This window comes from Pimephales promelas, chromosome 24, assembly GCF_988280905.1.
Source record: "Pimephales promelas chromosome 24, fPimPro1.hap1.1, whole genome shotgun sequence".
Taxonomy (NCBI): domain Eukaryota; kingdom Metazoa; phylum Chordata; class Actinopteri; order Cypriniformes; family Leuciscidae; genus Pimephales; species Pimephales promelas.
In genome coordinates, this window is record NC_142792.1 from 26,689,261 (window position 1) to 26,709,054 (window position 19,794).

General features: G+C 36.5%; 1 protein-coding gene across 1 annotated transcript; it reads left to right on the forward strand.

Moving 5' to 3' along the window:
- Positions 1-26: 26 nt before the first annotated feature.
- LOC148969310 (sushi, nidogen and EGF-like domain-containing protein 1) lies at positions 27-16,686 on the forward strand. Its single transcript, XM_089126935.1, has 11 exons — positions 27-97; positions 11,819-11,913; positions 12,489-12,635; positions 13,509-13,565; positions 13,713-13,769; positions 14,743-14,876; positions 14,978-15,256; positions 15,502-15,597; positions 15,688-15,838; positions 15,986-16,068; positions 16,179-16,686. Exons 2-11 carry the CDS (start codon positions 11,856-11,858, stop codon positions 16,257-16,259), a joined length of 1,143 nt encoding a protein of 380 aa, XP_088983061.1. The 5' UTR covers positions 27-97; positions 11,819-11,855; the 3' UTR covers positions 16,260-16,686.
- Positions 16,687-19,794: the final 3,108 nt, after the last annotated feature.

Genomic DNA, 19,794 nt, shown 5'->3' on the forward strand with positions numbered 1-19,794 from the left:
ATGCTTCTATTTAAACACAGGTCCAGGACACATTTAAAATCCAAAACTTCCTGCTAATCCACATCAGGTACAAGTGCGGCAGAAGAAGCAGTCTGAGGTAAGTCACATCTTTCTCTTAATGATTAATCGCCTTGAAATATATTCTCAAATTAGACTATAGACCATTTCACAAGATGTAAACAACACTGGTCCAGAAGCACTTCCTGTTTCAGTTTTTTAACACTACATAAAAGCTGGGATAAAATACAACCAACAGAACATTTAAAACTGAATCAAAAAGTTAAACAAACATCTTTAAGATGTTTTCTTTACATGTGAAATAAAGAAAACAGTTACAAACTGAAACAGGAAGTGCTTCTGGACCAGTGTTGTTTACATCTTGTGAAATGGTCTATATATCCTTATTTGTTCAATGGATTAAAATAAAAATTAATGTATATACACTGTGATATCCAATTAGTACAGCTTACTTGAAAAAACATGCAAACCGATTGCACTCAAAAAACTGAGTAAAGTGAAATAGGTAGTACTAACAAGTGCATGTCTAGTAGTGTACACTTACAAGAGAGTTCATTTAACTTAAAATAATTTGTATACTATACTTGATCTTTTACTTTAGATGTACTCATTCATGCTAGTTGTGTAAGTTGAGATGATACAATGGAACAATGCAATAAATCAATTTGTTTATTTTATGATTTTATAACCACAAAATGATAAAATACATCAACATTCAACCAATATTTACCTTTATATTCAGTATAGTATTTAGAATTAAATGTGTTTTTCTGCCAATCATATACCTGTAGGTGTAATTTAAAATAAATGTTTTCTTACTTCAGTATATAGTTTGAAATGTAGTTCATACCTGTGATGTAAAGCTGCATTTTCAGCATCTTTATTCCAGTCTTCAGAGTCACATGATACTTCAGAAATCATCCTAATATGCTGATTTACTGAAACATTTATGATTATTAGGTGTTCAGGCACGAAGTGCTGAAAACCTATTGTATTTGCTAGAAAGAAACAAAAAATCCCCTAAAACGCATCGTGCAGCCCAAACCGTAAGGGCTGGAGCTGTGAAACTTTGTCAGATGGTAGGGCCTCGAATTGTGGAGAAGCTATCAGAGTATGACCCCGATTGGCCCGTAGGTGGCGCTACAGCAACCAAAAGTACTAAATTGCTCATAACTCCTAGACCGTTTGACTTAGCTTCAATGTTTTTACACCACTGTAATCCCTGGCTCAAGACGGACAAGATGTATATCTCGGATTTCCATTTGGAGCAAAAATAAATTTGTTATTTTGGTTTTTGTCCAAAACCCACTTTTGCGAACTAGTCCCTGGTTTTTTGCCCGATCGGGACCAAACCAGTCTAGGCCTATTCTCTGGACTCTCTAGATCAATAATTATCGAAAAAAAGTTGAAATTTTGCATTTGGTTGGCTGTAACAGGCTCATTTAGATAGTGGTCTGTGGCAAAATTCAGTCAAAAGCCCCTAAATCCCCCCCAAAAAGGCACAACTTCACAAAAATCGGTGAGCATATGTGTCCTAACATGGTTAGGAAGCATGCAAAGTTTCGTGAGGATCGGATCATAGGTGGCGCTACAATCGTCAAAAAGGTCTCTCATTATTAGGTGTTCAGGCACGAAGTGCTGAAAACCTATTGTATTTGCTAGAAAGAAACAAAAAATCCCCTAAAACGCATCGTGCAGCCCAAACCGTAAGGGCTGGAGCTGTGAAACTTTGTCAGATGGTAGGGCCTCGAATTGTGGAGAAGCTATCAGAGTATGACCCCGATTGGCCCATAGGTGGCGCTACAGCAACCAAAAGTACTAAATTGCTCATAACTCCTAGACCGTTTGACTTAGCTTCAATGTTTTTACACCACTGTAATCCCTGGCTCAAGACGGACAAGATGTATATCTCGGATTTCCATTTGGAGCAAAAATAAATTTGTTATTTTGGTTTTTGCCCAAAACCCACTTTTGCGAACTAGTCCCTGGTTTTTTGCCCGATCGGGACCAAACCAGTCTAGGCCTATTCTCTGGACTCTCTAGATCAATAATTATCGAAAAAAAGTTGAAATTTTGCATTTGGTTGGCTGTAACAGGCTCATTTAGATAGTGGTCTGTGGCAAAATTCAGTCAAAAGCCCCTAAATCCCCCCCAAAAAGGCACAACTTCACAAAAATCGGTGAGCATATGTGTCCTAACATGGTTAGGAAGCATGCAAAGTTTCGTGAGGATCGGATCATAGGTGGCGCTACAATCGTCAAAAAGGTCTCTCATTATTAGGTGTTCAGGCACGAAGTGCTGAAAACCTATTGTATTTGCTAGAAAGAAGAAAAAAAAATCCCCTAAAACGCATCGTGCAGCCCAAACCGTAAGGGCTGGAGCTGTGAAACTTTGTCAGATGGTAGGGCCTCGAATTGTGGAGAAGCTATCAGAGTATGACCCCGATTGGCCCATAGGTGGCGCTACAGCAACCAAAAGTACTAAATTGCTCATAACTCCTAGACCGTTTGACTTAGCTTCAATGTTTTTACACCACTGTAATTCCTGGCTCAAGACGGACAAGGTGTATTTCTCGGATTTCCATTTGGAGCAAAAAAAAAATTGTTATTTCGGTTTTTGTCCAAAACCCACTTTTGCGAACTAGTCCCTGGATTTTTGCCCGATCGGGACCAAACCAGTCTAGGCCTATTCTCTGGACTCTCTAGATCAATAATTATCGAAAAAAAGTTGAAATTTTGCATTTGGTTGGCTGTAACAGGCTCATTTAGATAGTGGTCTGTGGCAAAATTCAGTCAAAAGCCCCTAAATCCCCCCCAAAAAGGCACAACTTCACAAAAATCGGTGAGCATATGTGTCCTAACATGGTTAGGAAGCATGCAAAGTTTCGTGAGGATCGGATCATAGGTGGCGCTACAATCGTCAAAAAGGTCTCTCATTATTAGGTGTTCAGGCACGAAGTGCTGAAAACCTATTGTATTTGCTAGAAAGAAAAAAAATCCCCTAAAACGCATCGTGCAGCCCAAACCGTAAGGGCTGGAGCTGTGAAACTTTGTCAGATGGTAGGGCCTCGAATTGTGGAGAAGCTATCAGAGTATGACCCCGATTGGCCCATAGGTGGCGCTACAGCAACCAAAAGTACTAAATTGCTCATAACTCCTAGACCGTTTGACTTAGCTTCAATGTTTTTACACCACTGTAATCCCTGGCTCAAGACGGACAAGATGTATATCTCGGATTTCCATTTGGAGCAAAAATAAATTTGTTATTTTGGTTTTTGTCCAAAACCCACTTTTGCGAACTAGTCCCTGGTTTTTTGCCCGATCGGGACCAAACCAGTCTAGGCCTATTCTCTGGACTCTCTAGATCAATAATTATCGAAAAAAAGTTGAAATTTTGCATTTGGTTGGCTGTAACAGGCTCATTTAGATAGTGGTCTGTGGCAAAATTCAGTCAAAAGCCCCTAAATCCCCCCCAAAAAGGCACAACTTCACAAAAATCGGTGAGCATATGTGTCCTAACATGGTTAGGAAGCATGCAAAGTTTCGTGAGGATCGGATCATAGGTGGCGCTACAATCGTCAAAAAGGTCTCTCATTATTAGGTGTTCAGGCACGAAGTGCTGAAAACCTATTGTATTTGCTAGAAAGAAACAAAAAATCCCCTAAAACGCATCGTGCAGCCCAAACCGTAAGGGCTGGAGCTGTGAAACTTTGTCAGATGGTAGGGCCTCGAATTGTGGAGAAGCTATCAGAGTATGACCCCGATTGGCCCGTAGGTGGCGCTACAGCAACCAAAAGTACTAAATTGCTCATAACTCCTAGACCGTTTGACTTAGCTTCAATGTTTTTACACCACTGTAATCCCTGGCTCAAGACGGACAAGATGTATATCTCGGATTTCCATTTGGAGCAAAAATAAACTTGTTATTTTGGTTTTTGTCCAAAACCCACTTTTGCGAACTAGTCCCTGGTTTTTTGCCCGATCGGGACCAAACCAGTCTAGGCCTATTCTCTGGACTCTCTAGATCAATAATTATCGAAAAAAAGTTGAAATTTTGCATTTGGTTGGCTGTAACAGGCTCATTTAGATAGTGGTCTGTGGCAAAATTCAGTCAAAAGCCCCTAAATCCCCCCCAAAAAGGCACAACTTCACAAAAATCGGTGAGCATATGTGTCCTAACATGGTTAGGAAGCATGCAAAGTTTCGTGAGGATCGGATCATAGGTGGCGCTACAATCGTCAAAAAGGTCTCTCATTATTAGGTGTTCAGGCACGAAGTGCTGAAAACCTATTGTATTTGCTAGAAAGAAACAAAAAATCCCCTAAAACGCATCGTGCAGCCCAAACCGTAAGGGCTGGAGCTGTGAAACTTTGTCAGATGGTAGGGCCTCGAATTGTGGAGAAGCTATCAGAGTATGACCCCGATTGGCCCATAGGTGGCGCTACAGCAACCAAAAGTACTAAATTGCTCATAACTCCTAGACCGTTTGACTTAGCTTCAATGTTTTTACACCACTGTAATTCCTGGCTCAAGACGGACAAGGTGTATTTCTCGGATTTCCATTTGGAGCAAAAAAAAAATTGTTATTTCGGTTTTTGTCCAAAACCCACTTTTGCGAACTAGTCCCTGGATTTTTGCCCGATCGGGACCAAACCAGTCTAGGCCTATTCTCTGGACTCTCTAGATCAATAATTATCGAAAAAAAGTTGAAATTTTGCATTTGGTTGGCTGTAACAGGCTCATTTAGATAGTGGTCTGTGGCAAAATTCAGTCAAAAGCCCCTAAATCCCCCCCAAAAAGTCACAACTTCACAAAAATCGGTGAGCATATGTGTCCTAACATGGTTAGGAAGCATGCAAAGTTTCGTGAGGATCGGATCATAGGTGGCGCTACAATCGTCAAAAAGGTCTCTCATTATTAGGTGTTCAGGCACGAAGTGCTGAAAACCTATTGTATTTGCTAGAAAGAAAAAAAAAATCCCCTAAAACGCATCGTGCAGCCCAAACCGTAAGGGCTGGAGCTGTGAAACTTTGTCAGATGGTAGGGCCTCGAATTGTGGAGAAGCTATCAGAGTATGACCCCGATTGGCCCATAGGTGGCGCTACAGCACCCAAAAGTACTAAATTGCTCATAACTCCTAGACCGTTTGACTTAGCTTCAATGTTTTTACACCACTGTAATTCCTGGCTCAAGACGGACAAGGTGTATTTCTCGGATTTCCATTTGGAGCAAAAAAAAAATTGTTATTTCGGTTTTTGTCCAAAACCCACTTTTGCGAACTAGTCCCTGGATTTTTGCCCGATCGGGACCAAACCAGTCTAGGCCTATTCTCTGGACTCTCTAGATCAATAATTATCGAAAAAAAGTTGAAATTTTGCATTTGGTTGGCTGTAACAGGCTCATTTAGATAGTGGTCTGTGGCAAAATTCAGTCAAAAGCCCCTAAATCCCCCCCAAAAAGTCACAACTTCACAAAAATCGGTGAGCATATGTGTCCTAACATGGTTAGGAAGCATGCAAAGTTTCGTGAGGATCGGATCATAGGTGGCGCTACAATCGTCAAAAAGGTCTCTCATTATTAGGTGTTCAGGCACGAAGTGCTGAAAACCTATTGTATTTGCTAGAAAGAAAAAAAAAATCCCCTAAAACGCATCGTGCAGCCCAAACCGTAAGGGCTGGAGCTGTGAAACTTTGTCAGATGGTAGGGCCTCGAATTGTGGAGAAGCTATCAGAGTATGACCCCGATTGGCCCATAGGTGGCGCTACAGCAACCAAAAGTACTAAATTGCTCATATTCCTAGACCGTTTGACTTAGCTTCAATGTTTTTACACCACTGTAATCCCTGGCTCAAGACGGACAAGGTGTATATCTCGGATTTGTATATCTCAAAGCTATCAGAGTACGAGGTGCATAGGTGGATAGGTGGCGCTACAGCAACCAAAGTTACTCCGCAAAGTTCCGTGAGGATCGGATTATAGGTGGCCAATGAGTGGTGTTGTACTGCCCACTGCAGTTTAAATTCTTTTTTTTTTCACAATACTCAACTATAATTCATAGTATAACTTTATCAATTCAATCTTTTAACATTTACAACCACATTTTGTAAAAAATGACTATTATCCTGAAGTTGAAAATGAGTGTGTGAACTAAACTGTAGTAAATCATATTTTAACATGGTAAATTATGATAAATCATATTGGAACATGGTTAATTATGTAATATCAAGCTGAAATGTAGTATATCATGATAAATCATGCCTGCTACATACAACTTAATGTCTTTTAATGCTTTTGTGCTTAAATGCCTTAAAGACCTGAACACCGATAAATGCTGCTTGCAGCTTTAATTATCAATGTTTTTAATGTATTATTTTATAGAAACCATAATAAGCTATATCTTCCAGATATAGCCTGTCACCAGATATTTATATCTCAACGCATTCTCACCCCAAGGCGTCACCTTTGACCATGCTTCAATATTTGACGTTTCAGGCGCCCTTTAGCGTCACTTACATGACGCGATCCTACGGCGTCATCTAACTGACGCTAAAGGAAAGCGTCAGTTAGAGGACGCGGTTAGGTTTAGGTGTGGGGTGGGGGTAGGGTACACGCGATCCTAGGGCGTCATCAAACTGACGCTAAAGGGCGCCTAAAGCGTCAGATATTGAAGCATGTCCAAATGCTTCCCAAGGCGTCAGTTAGGTGACGCCTTGGGAGTGAGAATGGGCTGTATATCTTCAAGGACATTTACACGGAGCTTTGTAAATGTCTTCTAACTAAAGTTTTACAAATTAGATTAGAAGATTTCTTTGTTCTGGTCTGGGTAAAGTGCCCCTATTATGCTATATTAAAGGTGCCTAATTCTGTTTTGGAGTCTCCTACTACAGGTTTACATGCATCAAAAAACACTTTCATTTTATCATAATAGCATCAGCATGTTCAATGATTCTCAAACGACTCGTCAGATGAATGTAAGAGTCTCGTCCGGCAATACGTTCCAGGAGCTGTGCGTATGCAGCAGTGCCACGATAGCTCCCGCACCGAGTCTATTTTTGCTGTTCTGCACTTGATGCACTGAATTAAAGTGACAGCACATGGTTTGTGGTCAAAATGATTTGACCACAAACCATTTGGAAATGATTTGACATGGAAATTTAGTAATCACACCATGAATGTATTTAATTAAATTTTACTACTTGTTTTCACATTCATCTTTTTACTTTTTATATATATATATATATATATATATATATATATATATATATATATAAAGAGTTCAGATGCAAAAGCCTCTAAGTGCCATTTGAAATTTTCTTCTAAAATGATCATTTTTATTTAAGTACAGAAATTTCACTTAAATGAAGATTACCTATTAATTGCAATTTAAGTGAAATTACTGAACTTAAATATACAAGCTTGATAAAAATGACCATTCTAGAAGAAAATTTCAAATGGCATTTAGAGGCTTTTGCATCTGAACTCTTCATATATATATATATATATATATATATATATATATATATATATATATATACTATATATATATATATATATATATATATACATACATAATTTTTTTTTCAGTTGTAAGCTTTAATATAAAAATGTTGGTGATTTTAACATAAGAAAAGTAGCCCACATGTTTAAACGTTCTGCAGTAAATAAATCTATATAAAATTTATGGATTGAATAAAAGGCTATGTTGTTTAAATGTGGGCTATTGTATTTAAATGTGAATAGTGTAGCTGCACAGTGTACAAAGAGCATCTGAATGCTTCCAAAACATTTTTATATAGCTCTATAAATGTTGCTGATAAATAAAAACCTTGTGTTTGTGGTAGCCGCGGCAGATCTGCTGAGCACTGCTAACGCAGGATATGTGAAAGCAATATAGCACATACTGCTCCTACACCGCATACGCACTGCTAATGGAGTATGTGTGGAACAGGCGTTAGTCAGCTCATCATTAGATACTCATTAGTCCATCCACTGTCTGACAAACCAGAAGTAATTCTAGGGACTAACCAAGGTCTGAGATTGTATCAAGGACTCTGGGGCAAGGTCAAAGTCAGGGATGTACTTCCTATAGACTCACAAATGTCAATGTCATGAACAGTGTCAGTGTGTGACTCTTGAGAAAAGTCCCCATTCAACTGAATTGTTTGCTGACATTCATCAGATGCATCAAAGTTCGTTTCAAATGCAAGTCAAATGCAGGCGCATTCATAATGTTCCTGTCACACACGTTTTGGATGTGGAAAGGCTGCATATTTACAACATGACAGACTCCATCATCCTCACCAGTGTTTAACTTTGTAAGCCAATAGTTCACGTCAGAAAAAAACTTTAGAGACAATGTATGGACCAGAGTACAACGGCGCTAGTTTAGCGGTAAAGTTGGCCAAAGCGTCTGACTTATGGTGAGTTCTCACTCTGACAAGGTCACCAACGTTATAAGAAGCTGATCTGCGTTTCTTATCATAGTGCAGCTTTCTTTTTTCGTGACCAGCATCCAGAGCTAACTTGGCATGATCATGCGCTTCTTTCAGCGACAATCTCAAGCAGATAACAGATAATATTACATTTGAATAGTACTCCATTCTCTTTACATCCGATGCAATTTGAGTTTCGAAAGTATCACTTTATAGAAACTGCTAATTGTTTTCTTTTAGAAAATATAAAATCTAAATTGGACAAAGTAGGTATGGTGGCAATTGTCTCTCTACAATTAAAGAGAGCTTGTAATACTGTAAAACAGTTATCAAATTATAATTTTTGATAATTTAGGAAATAAAATTGAGGAAATTAAATTGATAATATCATACCTTGTTGATAGAAAACAGTGTGTGCAGGTAAGCAATACTTCACAAATAGTTATTAATTCTGTTGGTGTACCCCAAGGTTCAATTTTGGGACCGTTGGTGTTCATTTTGTACATTTATGACCTGCCGGATGTTTGTGAATCTACTGTTAACTGTCAGATATACAGTATGCTGATGATACGGTTATATATGTCTATGCTAAAAACAAAAAGCAAGCTGCAGACCATTAATCAGCTGCAAAGGTCAATGTCTCTAATTGGTTAAAAAACATAATGTCAACATCTTAATGTTAGTAAAACTGTATATGTTTTTTTTATCAATGTCTGCAAATAGAGAGACAGATTTGAAAGTCATTGTATCAGGAATAAAATATGTAGTCCGTGAGTACAAGTATTTAGGCATAATAATAGATTCACAACTTAAAAAAGTTTTTTTTTTTAAACATGTTGGGAGTAAAAAAGTTGGGAGCAAAAGTTGGGAATAAAATGTGATTTAATCTGGTAAGGTTTAGACACAATAGAAATAATTTAACCACTGAGGCTTCAAAGTTATATGTTTCTGTCACAGTCCTCCGTCTGCACCAGTCTGTCTTGTCTTCAGCACTACACTTCCCATGATCCTCTCTGGTCTGCACACCTGAACTCACTCCCTCATCAGCCTCCCGTTCAGCGTCCTGTTCATCTGTTTCACCTGTTTTCACCCCATTATGTTTGATTCTTCTGTGTATTTAGTTCCCTCAGTTTTACTCTGTCTTTGTCGGTCGATGTCTATTGATGTTTATTGTGAACCCGTGTGGTGCCCGTGTTCCTGTCTGCCTGCCTGTTTATATATATTAAAAACCTGTTCTTCCCGATACTCCGGTCTCCTCGTTCCTCTGCCAGAGCCACACCGTGACAGTTAAAGGGTCAGTTCACCCAAAAATGAAAATTAAGTCATTAATTATTCACCCCCCATGCTGGACCAACCCTGTAAGACCTTCGTTCGTCTTTGGAACACAAATGAAGATATTTTTGAAATAAATTTGAGAGGTGGATCACTGCTACATAGGCTGCCTAAGGGATCGAAACTTGCCGGCCCAGAAAGTCAATGAAGAAAATGTTTAAATATTCCATGTGACTACAGTGGCTCAACTATATGTTTATCAAGCGACGCGAATACTTTTTGTGCGAAAAAACAAACAAAAATAACAACTTTATTCCACTACTCCATTTCTTCCTTGTAGGCCTGAAACGAGAGTTCAAGAGATTTCCAATTACTTCAGTTCAGTTCTCACGCATGCGTCGTGGAAATCTCTTGAACTCTCGTCTCAGGCCAACAAGGAAGAAAAGGAATAGTCAAATAAAGTCGTTATTTTTTATTTTATTTTTTTTTGGACAAAAAGTATTCTTGTCGCTTGATAAACTTATACTTGAGCCACTGTAGTCACATGGAATATTTAAACATTTTCTTCATTGACTTTCTGGGCCGGCAAGTTTCGATCCCTTAGGCAGCCTATGTAGCAGTGATATACCTCTCAAATTTAATCAAAAATATCTTCATTTGTGTTCCAAAGACGAACGAAGGTCTTACGGGGTTGGTCCAGCATGGGTGGTGAATAATTAAAGACTTAATTTTCATTTTTGGGTGAACTATCCCTTTAAAGCCATGATCTTTTTACTTTCACTGCCTTGTTTATTTAAAGGGGGCTCAACCATAGGCAGGAGATGCATCTGTTGGGATAACTTTCCTCTTTGAAAATCATGCCGGTTTGGTCAGTTGTAACTGAGTAACGGTCTGGCAAAGCTGGGTGCCATTGCAGGTAGACGTATAAGCTTGGGCAAATTCAATTTGAAGTTCATCTTCGGAAGCGCCGCCGAGTGTGCAGTTGCAAAAATAGCCATGCACACTGCCAAGCGAAATGGGGTCTTGCACCCTGAACGCGTCATTTTTGCCAGTATAAACAAGGCTTTACTCGTGTCAGCGTGCACTCTGAGTGGTAAAGGGGAAGAGATTCCTCTCCCGAATCATCTCCTGTATCAGCCTCCGAAGCACCACTAACTCCGTCTCCGTTTCCCTTGTAAGCTGATACTAGTATTTAAACATTCTTGTGAAAAAAATATTTTTATAACATGGTTTTGGTGGTTATAAAGTTCTAATGATGGTGTTCCACTATAACCGCGCACCCCTGGTTCCAAGGCGGCATCCATCTTTGTAAATGTGCAAAATCTGCTAAAGCCCACCCCAGCATTTCTGATTGGTGCCGTGATTTCGACAGATTAGAAATGGGCTTGAATGAGCTCTTTGCCAGACCAACTTGCAGAGCAGAACTAAATTTGCCATGGGAAGTGGTCTGGGTTTTCCCTGGCTACATGAGACCTAACATCCGCTCTGAACGACGCGGCTAGGCGTTGAATGGTGAGTGTGCACTCTGATGGAAGCACACTCTCATTTGTATAGAGTTTATGACTGTTCCCAGGAAGGAGAAGCTCTTAAAACTGAATTCAAATAGATTAAGTAAACTTTCCCAAAGCGCAAGTAAAAGAAGTGGGTTTCCGTCGTTGGGAAAGTGGGTGGTCCAAACACAGACCCTGAAATCTTGTAAAATAGTTTGTAATTAATATTTGCTGATACAAAGGTGATTATAACAATGTCCTATAGATACTCTTGACCTCGAGTGAGTGGATGATTTGACAAATAGCATGAAAAGCATAACGATTTTCTAATCTCATTGAGGTTATACTGTACATGAGTGTCAATTCTTTGTAAACTCATTTAATTGTTCAATTTAGATTGATAGTATAACAGCATTACTTACATTGTTGTCCAAATTGAGATGCATATTTTTGCACTGTTTAAGTTTAAAGACTGCAAATGACTCCATAGATTTTATAGAATTTTGCAATTTCTAATATGGATTTTATTAATAGAGATTCTAGACTAACATTGGTTTAAATGCATTTATAATTTTCCATGATGCTCAAATAATGCTCTCTGATTACAGAAGGACTCCTACATGGTTTATCTCTGACGACTTCATCATGAGATTGTCTCTAGTTTCACAGCTGCTGCTGGTGTTCATATCAGTCCTGGCACTGAGTAAGGTTTTATTTACCTTCAGATTAATTTTCAGTCTTATCGTGGGTGTGGCATGGATAATAACAATATTAATTAAAGCTGCAAGCAGCATTTAGTGGGGTCCAAGCATTTAAGACATTAAGTTTTAACCAGTGACATAGATAGAAAAGACCATTTACAGCCAAAACAGATAATTTACCATAGGAAATATATGATTAAATATATGAAGAGTTCAGATGCAAAAGCCTCTAAGTGCCATTTGAAATTTTCTTCCAAAATGATCATTTTAGAAGAAAATTTCAAATGGCATTTAGAGGCTTTTGCATCTGAACTCTTCGTATGGTTAATAGTGCTACCTATGGCCCAATCTCCATAAAATGTAGTTTCCATAAAATGCCACTATCCGGCCGATTGGGACCAGTCTGGGCATCTGACCGAGTTTCAAGTCTCTAGGCCTTTCGGTTTGGGCTGCCTGATCAGTTTTCAGGTGGAAAAATTATTGTAATAAATTAACAATTACAATAGGGTTTCAACACTTTGTGCTTTATTGAATTGTCTTTTTCTGAATTTGAATCATCTCTTTTTCTCTTTGACAGCCAGAGCACAAACAACAACTGCACCAACAACATCTCCATTACCTGCACTAAACGCCTCTATATCAGTAATACCTGCACCAACATCATCTCCAGTAGTAACACCTGCACCATCAACTGCAACGACAACCTCTGCATCAACACTGGCAGGTAATTGTTGACCTTTGAAGTACAGCCCCATTTCTAGAAAAGTTGTAAAATGCAATAAAATCCACAATCTAGAATTTTTTTAAATTATCTTAAACCTTTTTTAAACTGAGAAAAGTACAAAGAAACGTTTATTGACCATAGTTGTATTTTGTAAGTTTTTATTTTGATGACCTAGACTAGATGGTCTAGAAGACATGTGGAAATGTGTGCTGTGGTCAAATGAGTTCACGTTTCAGCTTGTTTTGGGGAAAAACAGATAGCGAGTTCTCAGTCCCATAGATGAAACATGACATCTTTCCTGGGAAGCAAAACCACGCCAGGCCCCATTCTGCACACGCTACAACAGAGAGGTTTCACATACTACACCATAGAAGGGATGTGCCTGATGGGCTACCTGTAGTCCAAATCTCCTGTTGAAAATATTTGGCCCATTGTGAAAAAGCGAATCAGACAACAACGACCACAGACTGAGGAGATGTCTTATATCAATCAACATAGGGTAAAAATGTCACTTATGAAACTGCAGCGATTAGTATCTTCAATTCCCAGATTATTAAAAATTTTAGGTAACACTTTATTTTACGACCCGCAAACAACTGTGTAAGTACACTGAAATTAATGAAGTGTACGTTTCTGTAATTATAGTGTACTTCCGTGTAGGTATAAGGGAACAATATGTTAAGTTTGCATTCGTACAGGAATCTGTTTTTATAATGTAGCCTATTATATCTACGATTACTTTAGACTATCTGTTTTTGACACACTGTGGAGTTTAATCCATTAATATGTGCCTTTTGTGCTTTTGTAATTTATATTCGTATCTGTTTAATAGTTAAAATTCTATTTTTTTTTTATTATTTTTTTTTTTTGCAGAAGTTATGAAAACTCCCACCAATAATGCTACTGTCAGTCCAAACACAACTATGTCAGGTAATGTATATGCTATGGCTTCTACTTACTGCTGAAGTTTGGATGGGAGTCAAAACTTCAGCAGTAAGATGAAGATGAGATAAAACTTTTGATGGAAGTTTTGATTAAAATTAATTTTTATTTTTTTATTTTTTTATTTTTTTGCAGAAGTTAGGAACATTACCATCTATGATGCTACTGTCACTCTAAACACAACTTTGTCATGTAATGTATACGCTATGGCTTTACTCACTGTTGACGTTTTTTTTGACGAGATGTATTGTGAAAATCTATCATTCTGTATGTGTTTGTCTGTTGGTACAGACTGTAGATAAAACTGTGTTTGAAATTTGCAGATGCTGAAGCACGTGTGCATTAACATACAGTATATTAATTTGTCATTTTATTGCATTAACTCCTCTTGATGTTTGAATGAACTGTAAGAAATGTAACTGTGTAAAATCTTTACTCACCTTTTTTCTATTACTAAAATGAGACACTCATAACACAGACGACTTTAAATGCTGTCTATATCAAATAGCAATACTGTTGACAAGAAAGACGCCTAAAATTAAGTTAAAAAATTACCTAAATTTCTCTATGTAGATAAAAGAGATTTTGTATTACAAGGCAATGTTTTGATACTTTTCATATAACCTCATGTACTATGTTTGTATGATTAGTTTATGCATTCATTTAAAACATCATGCACTTGAGTATATGTTGATGTTTGGAACTATTTAAAATGAAAATAACACCTAATTATAACTATACTTTAATTAGAGTATATGCCGTTGCACAGATAATTGCAATCTAAAGCCATGGACAGGGAATTTTAAATTAATGGTACATTCATAATCAGAAACACCCCAGCTCAGTCATTTTGCTTGTTTCCCAATCATGCCAGGAGGTGGGTGGGGTGTTGTTTTATTATTTTTTAATAAATATTTTTGTATTATAGGCTATAAGTATATTTTTAAAGACACTGTTACCAGTAGCACTATGTTTCTTCAAAAACATTGGCAAGACTATTAATTATGTAGTGGTATATATTTTAAAGTCCTACCCACATGAGTCATCCACCAGAGGGCATCATCATTGTCCCGCTACTAATGAGCCAGATTCAAATATGAGCCCCATAAATCAGTGAATGAAAACATCAGGTAACAGAAATGATTTCTGTTCATTCTCTTGGCAGCACCAGGAATATTCTACCCATTCGGCTCATCATCAGGAGACACAATAAACCCTGCTGATGATGATGGAAGCTCCTCAGTTATTCCACTGTTGAGTCCATTTCTGTTCTTTGGCCGCACATACCAGCAGATTTATGTAAGCAGTTGAACTAAATGTGAATGGTGAATGCTTTATAAAGTCATCTGTTATCAGTAAAACCTGTGACTGTGATTTTGACAATATGTCTCATGTTTCAGGTTAATAATAATGGACACCTCACATTCAACCAGTCTTCACGCCAATATTTTCCCTACTTTTATCCTGCTAATCGAAGCCAAGATATAATCGCTGGTCTCTGGACCGACCTTGACAACCGTGTGAGAGGTGTGGTTTCATATCATCAGTACACTAATGGAAGTGTTCTCACACGGGCCACTCAGGATATAAACAATCATTTCCCAAATCTGGCCTTCAGCGCTTCTTGGGTCTTTGTTGCAACGTGGGATAAAGTTGCTTACTTTCCAACCTCTAACACAGTAAGATAGTATACTATTTAAATGTGAATGTTTTCACTGTATTCACATTCACAAACAAAACTTCAGAAAACACTGTCTCTGACAGTGACAGAATATTATGAAAAATTAAAACAGTAAAAATAACAAGGAGATCAATCAGTAATGCTCATAAAAATAATATTCAATAATACAAAAATGTAATTTTGTATATAAAAAAAATATGTAAATGCTCACTTTAAAGCGATTCTCTTTTTTAATCTTCTCAGGAAACTTCGTTTCAAGTTGTTTTAATTTCAGGCAGTAGTTTTTCATTTATTCTGATGAATTATGGAGACATTGCTGTAACAGGACTTCCAGTGAAGGTAAAATAAACTGTTTTCTCTATCAGATCAATGTTACTATTCACTAGCGTTTATACTATTTATATGATTATGGTTTTTACATACTTTCAGGCTGGTTATGACACAGTAAACTCCACTGACTACTTTGTGATTCATGGATCAATCAATGGGAGCTTCATCTCAAACCTCAAGAACTCCAGTAATGTCAATGTTCCCGGTCGGTGGGCCTTCAGGGTGGACAGTGGACACCACACCTCTAAAAGTAAGAAGTCCTGTATTTTAGAAATAGATAATAAAGAGGGTTTTTTTTTGATAAATAACATATATAACCCCATGTAATTTTTGTATGTTAAATGTTAACAAATATGAGTATTTTAAGTGTACAGTATGTCTGTGTGTTTCCCTTTAGACAACGTCATTGGACTTCAAATGAAACTTTCCTCATTTTTCGATCTTACACAGAGTGGAAACATTGAGATTGTTTTACAGCAAGTACGTCACACTTACTATGAATATTTTTACAAATACGGAAAGATAATAGCTAGTTTACAAAATACGGTAATAGACAATAGCTAGTTTGATCTGTCTGTCTTTTGTTTTAGATAAAACAGGTGCTGGTCAATAAAGGTCTGCCAAGCAACATAGAGCTGGAGTCAAGAAAAGTGCAAAAGATAAAGCCGTAAATTCAGTCTCCTTCAGGAAAAGAAATAAAACAGTCCGGTTCGCTTAGTGTCTGATATATCCTATTGATCACGTGAAGACTGTAAAGACCCTAGTTTTACATGTGGTTTCATTACAGCATCAAAGTTTTATAAAAGAGATCCATACAGCTTTTTCCATATAGACAAATTATTCGATTTTTACAATAATTTCCTTAAATCTTTTGCACTAAAGCAAAAGCTTTAGTGCACATTTATGAGATTTCTTAAAAAAAACTAAAAAAAATTTTGATTTTTGATGAAATTTTTTTGACGAAATTTTTTTGATTTATTCAGTTCAGTTATCGAATGTCTGCGTCAGAAGAAGTCAGAAAGTTAAACTACTTTCAGTTAAGAACTTTCATTCATTTACATTTATTAGAAACATAACTTCTAAGAATACGAATACTTGCTTTCATTCCTATTATTGAGAACAGTCACCTGGAGAATGCAAAACTAATGTAAAATGTATGTCTTTAAAGAAAGAAATATGCAAAAAATCCCATAAGTTGTGGTTTAAAACAAAACATTCTGACATTAGAGTGGGCTGTGGTTTAAAAATGGTGGTTTAAAAATACATTTTCTGACATTAGAGCAGGTTGTGGTTTAAAAATGGTGGTTTAAAACAAAACATTCTGACATTAGAGCGGGTTGTGGTTTAAAAATGGTGGTTTAAAAATACATTTTCTGACATTAGAGCGGGTTGTGGTTTAAAAATGGTGGTTTAAAAATACATTTTCTGACATTAACAGGTTGTGGTTTAAAAATGGTGGTTTAAAACAAAACATACTGACATTAGAGCAGGTTGTGGTTTAAAAATGGTGGTTTAAAACAAAACATACTGACATTAGAGCAGGTTGTGGTTTAAAAATGGTGGTTTAAAACAAAACATTCTGACATTAGAGCGGGTTGTGGTTTAAAAATGGTGGTTTAAAAATACATTTTCTGACATTAGAGCGGGTTGTGGTTTAAAAATGGTGGTTTAAAACAAAACATTCTGACATTAGAGTGGGTTGTGGTTTAAAAATGGTGGTTTAAAAATACATTTTCTGACATTAACAGGTTGTGGTTTAAAAATGGTGGTTTAAAACAAAACATACTGACATTAGAGCAGGTTGTGGTTTAAAAATGGTGGTTTAAAACAAAACATACTGACATTAGAGCAGGTTGTGGTTTAAAAATGGTGGTTTAAAACAAAACATTCTGACATTAGAGCGGGTTGTGGTTTAAAAATGGTGGTTTAAAAATACATTTTCTGACATTAGAGCGGGTTGTGGTTTAAAAATGGTGGTTTAAAACAAAACATTCTGACATTAGAGTGGGTTGTGGTTTAAAAATACATTTTCTGACATTAACAGGTTGTGGTTTAAAAATGGTGGTTTAAAACAAAACATACTGACATTAGAGCAGGTTGTGGTTTAAAAATGGTGGTTTAAAACAAAACATACTGACATTAGAGCAGGTTGTGGTTTAAAAATGGTAGTTTAAAACAAAACATTCTGACATTAGAGCGGGTTGTGGTTTAAAAATGGTGGTTTAAAAATACATTTTCTGACATTAGAGCAGGTTGTGGTTTAAAAATGGTGGTTTAAAACAAAACATTCTGACATTAGAGTGGGTTGTGGTCTGATGGTCTTCGGGGTCTGTTAGACCCCAAATGAATTTTGCTTGAATTAAAAAAAATGTTCTCTTTTTCCAAATGGTATGAAACTTGCTACGGCTCTCAACACTGTCAAGATCTACAAAAAAAAAAATTAAAATGGAATTCTATCTGTTTTTATGTAGGCGTGACAAAAATAGTCACACTCGTGGTCTTCGGGGTCCATTGGACCCCAAAAAATACCATTTAATTTTGTAACAGAACAATAGTTTTTTTTTTGTATACAAATATTATTTTACTGTTTATTAATGTTTTTACTCAACATTTGTGCAGTTTTTGGAGGATTTATGATATCTTTTAAATATCTATAAATTAATAAATAAATATTTATTTATCATTGGACTCAAAATAGACACAATTCATCATCAAAATCAGAAGTAACGCAGAACACAGACAGAAATGACAGAAATTAAGTGGCACACTTCCAACAATGCAAAAAACATCCACAATCAAAAATTATCATGCTCACACACATGCACACACACACAAACACACGCATATAGAGGAATGCAATATACAGGAATACATACAGACTATAAAAACTATTCGCTTATCATTTGTAAAATAAAATACTCTAAAATGCAGAACCACCGCAAAAATAAATTGGTAACACTAAGACACATTGAAAATGTGCACACACACACACAGGAATACATTTGTAAGGCTATAAAAAAAATAAAAGAGATGAGACCATCTGTTCTATTGTTCCAAACTATTGTTCCTAGTTATTCTATTTTCTACCCAATTTACTTTTTTTTTTTTTTAAATATTTTATTTTTACTGCTTTATTTGCTAATTTGTTATTGCTGTTCAGTTGAAAATGATCAAATGATCAAATATTAAGACTCCAACATTTCTCTTTGTAACATGTTCAGGTTTTATTCTAATCATAATGTAACATTATTGAAAAACTGTTGTTTTTTCAGTACAAAAACAAAGGCTAAACTTTGACAAAAAGTATTTTATTTTTGTTATAAGTGTGATTTTACAATATTTAGATATGAATCCAACTGAATCCAACTTTAGAAACTATATCTTTCAGTAATTCAAATAGTTATAGGCCTAGTGAAGCTCTATAGCCATCTAGTGGAGCTCTATAGCCATCTAGTGGATAAAGTGACTTATTACAAATTTTAACCTGTTTTTTCCAAAAATTAGGCAAAAAATCTTACATTCAACCTTGTAAAATTATCCATGGTATCCCCAGGAATGAAAGTTAGAAATCTGGGTCTTTTATAAAGTTTATTTAACATAAAATGCTGTTTTTTTGTATAAATCCTATTTAAATAAATTTTTATTTATTTATTTATTTATAGAAATAAATAAAAAAATCATAAATCCTCCAAAAACTACACAAATGTTGAGGAAAAACATTAATAAACAGAGTAAAATTATATTTGTTAAAAAAAAAAAAATACTATTCTGTTACAAAATTAAATAATATTGTCTGGGGTCCAATAGACCCCGAAGACTGGAATTGTTACTTTTTTTGAAGACCATCAGAGGGTTAAAAATGGTGGTTTAAAAATACATTTTCTGACATTAACAGGTTGTGGTTTAAAAATGGTGGTTTAAAACAAAACATACTGACATTAGAGCAGGTTGTGGTTTAAAAATGGTGGTTTAAAACAAAACATACTGACATTAGTGCAGGTTGTGGTTTAAAAATGGTGGTTTAAAACAAAACATTCTGTCAGCGAAACATTGTCAGCTACACCAGCCCGTTCTCATCCTTTGGCGTCATATAGGTGACGCCATAGGACATTTCAGCGAAATACTACACACGGCACCCTTTAGCGTCAGACACGCAAAACCCAAGGCGTCATACAGGTGACTGGCATCCTTTAGCGTCAATATGAG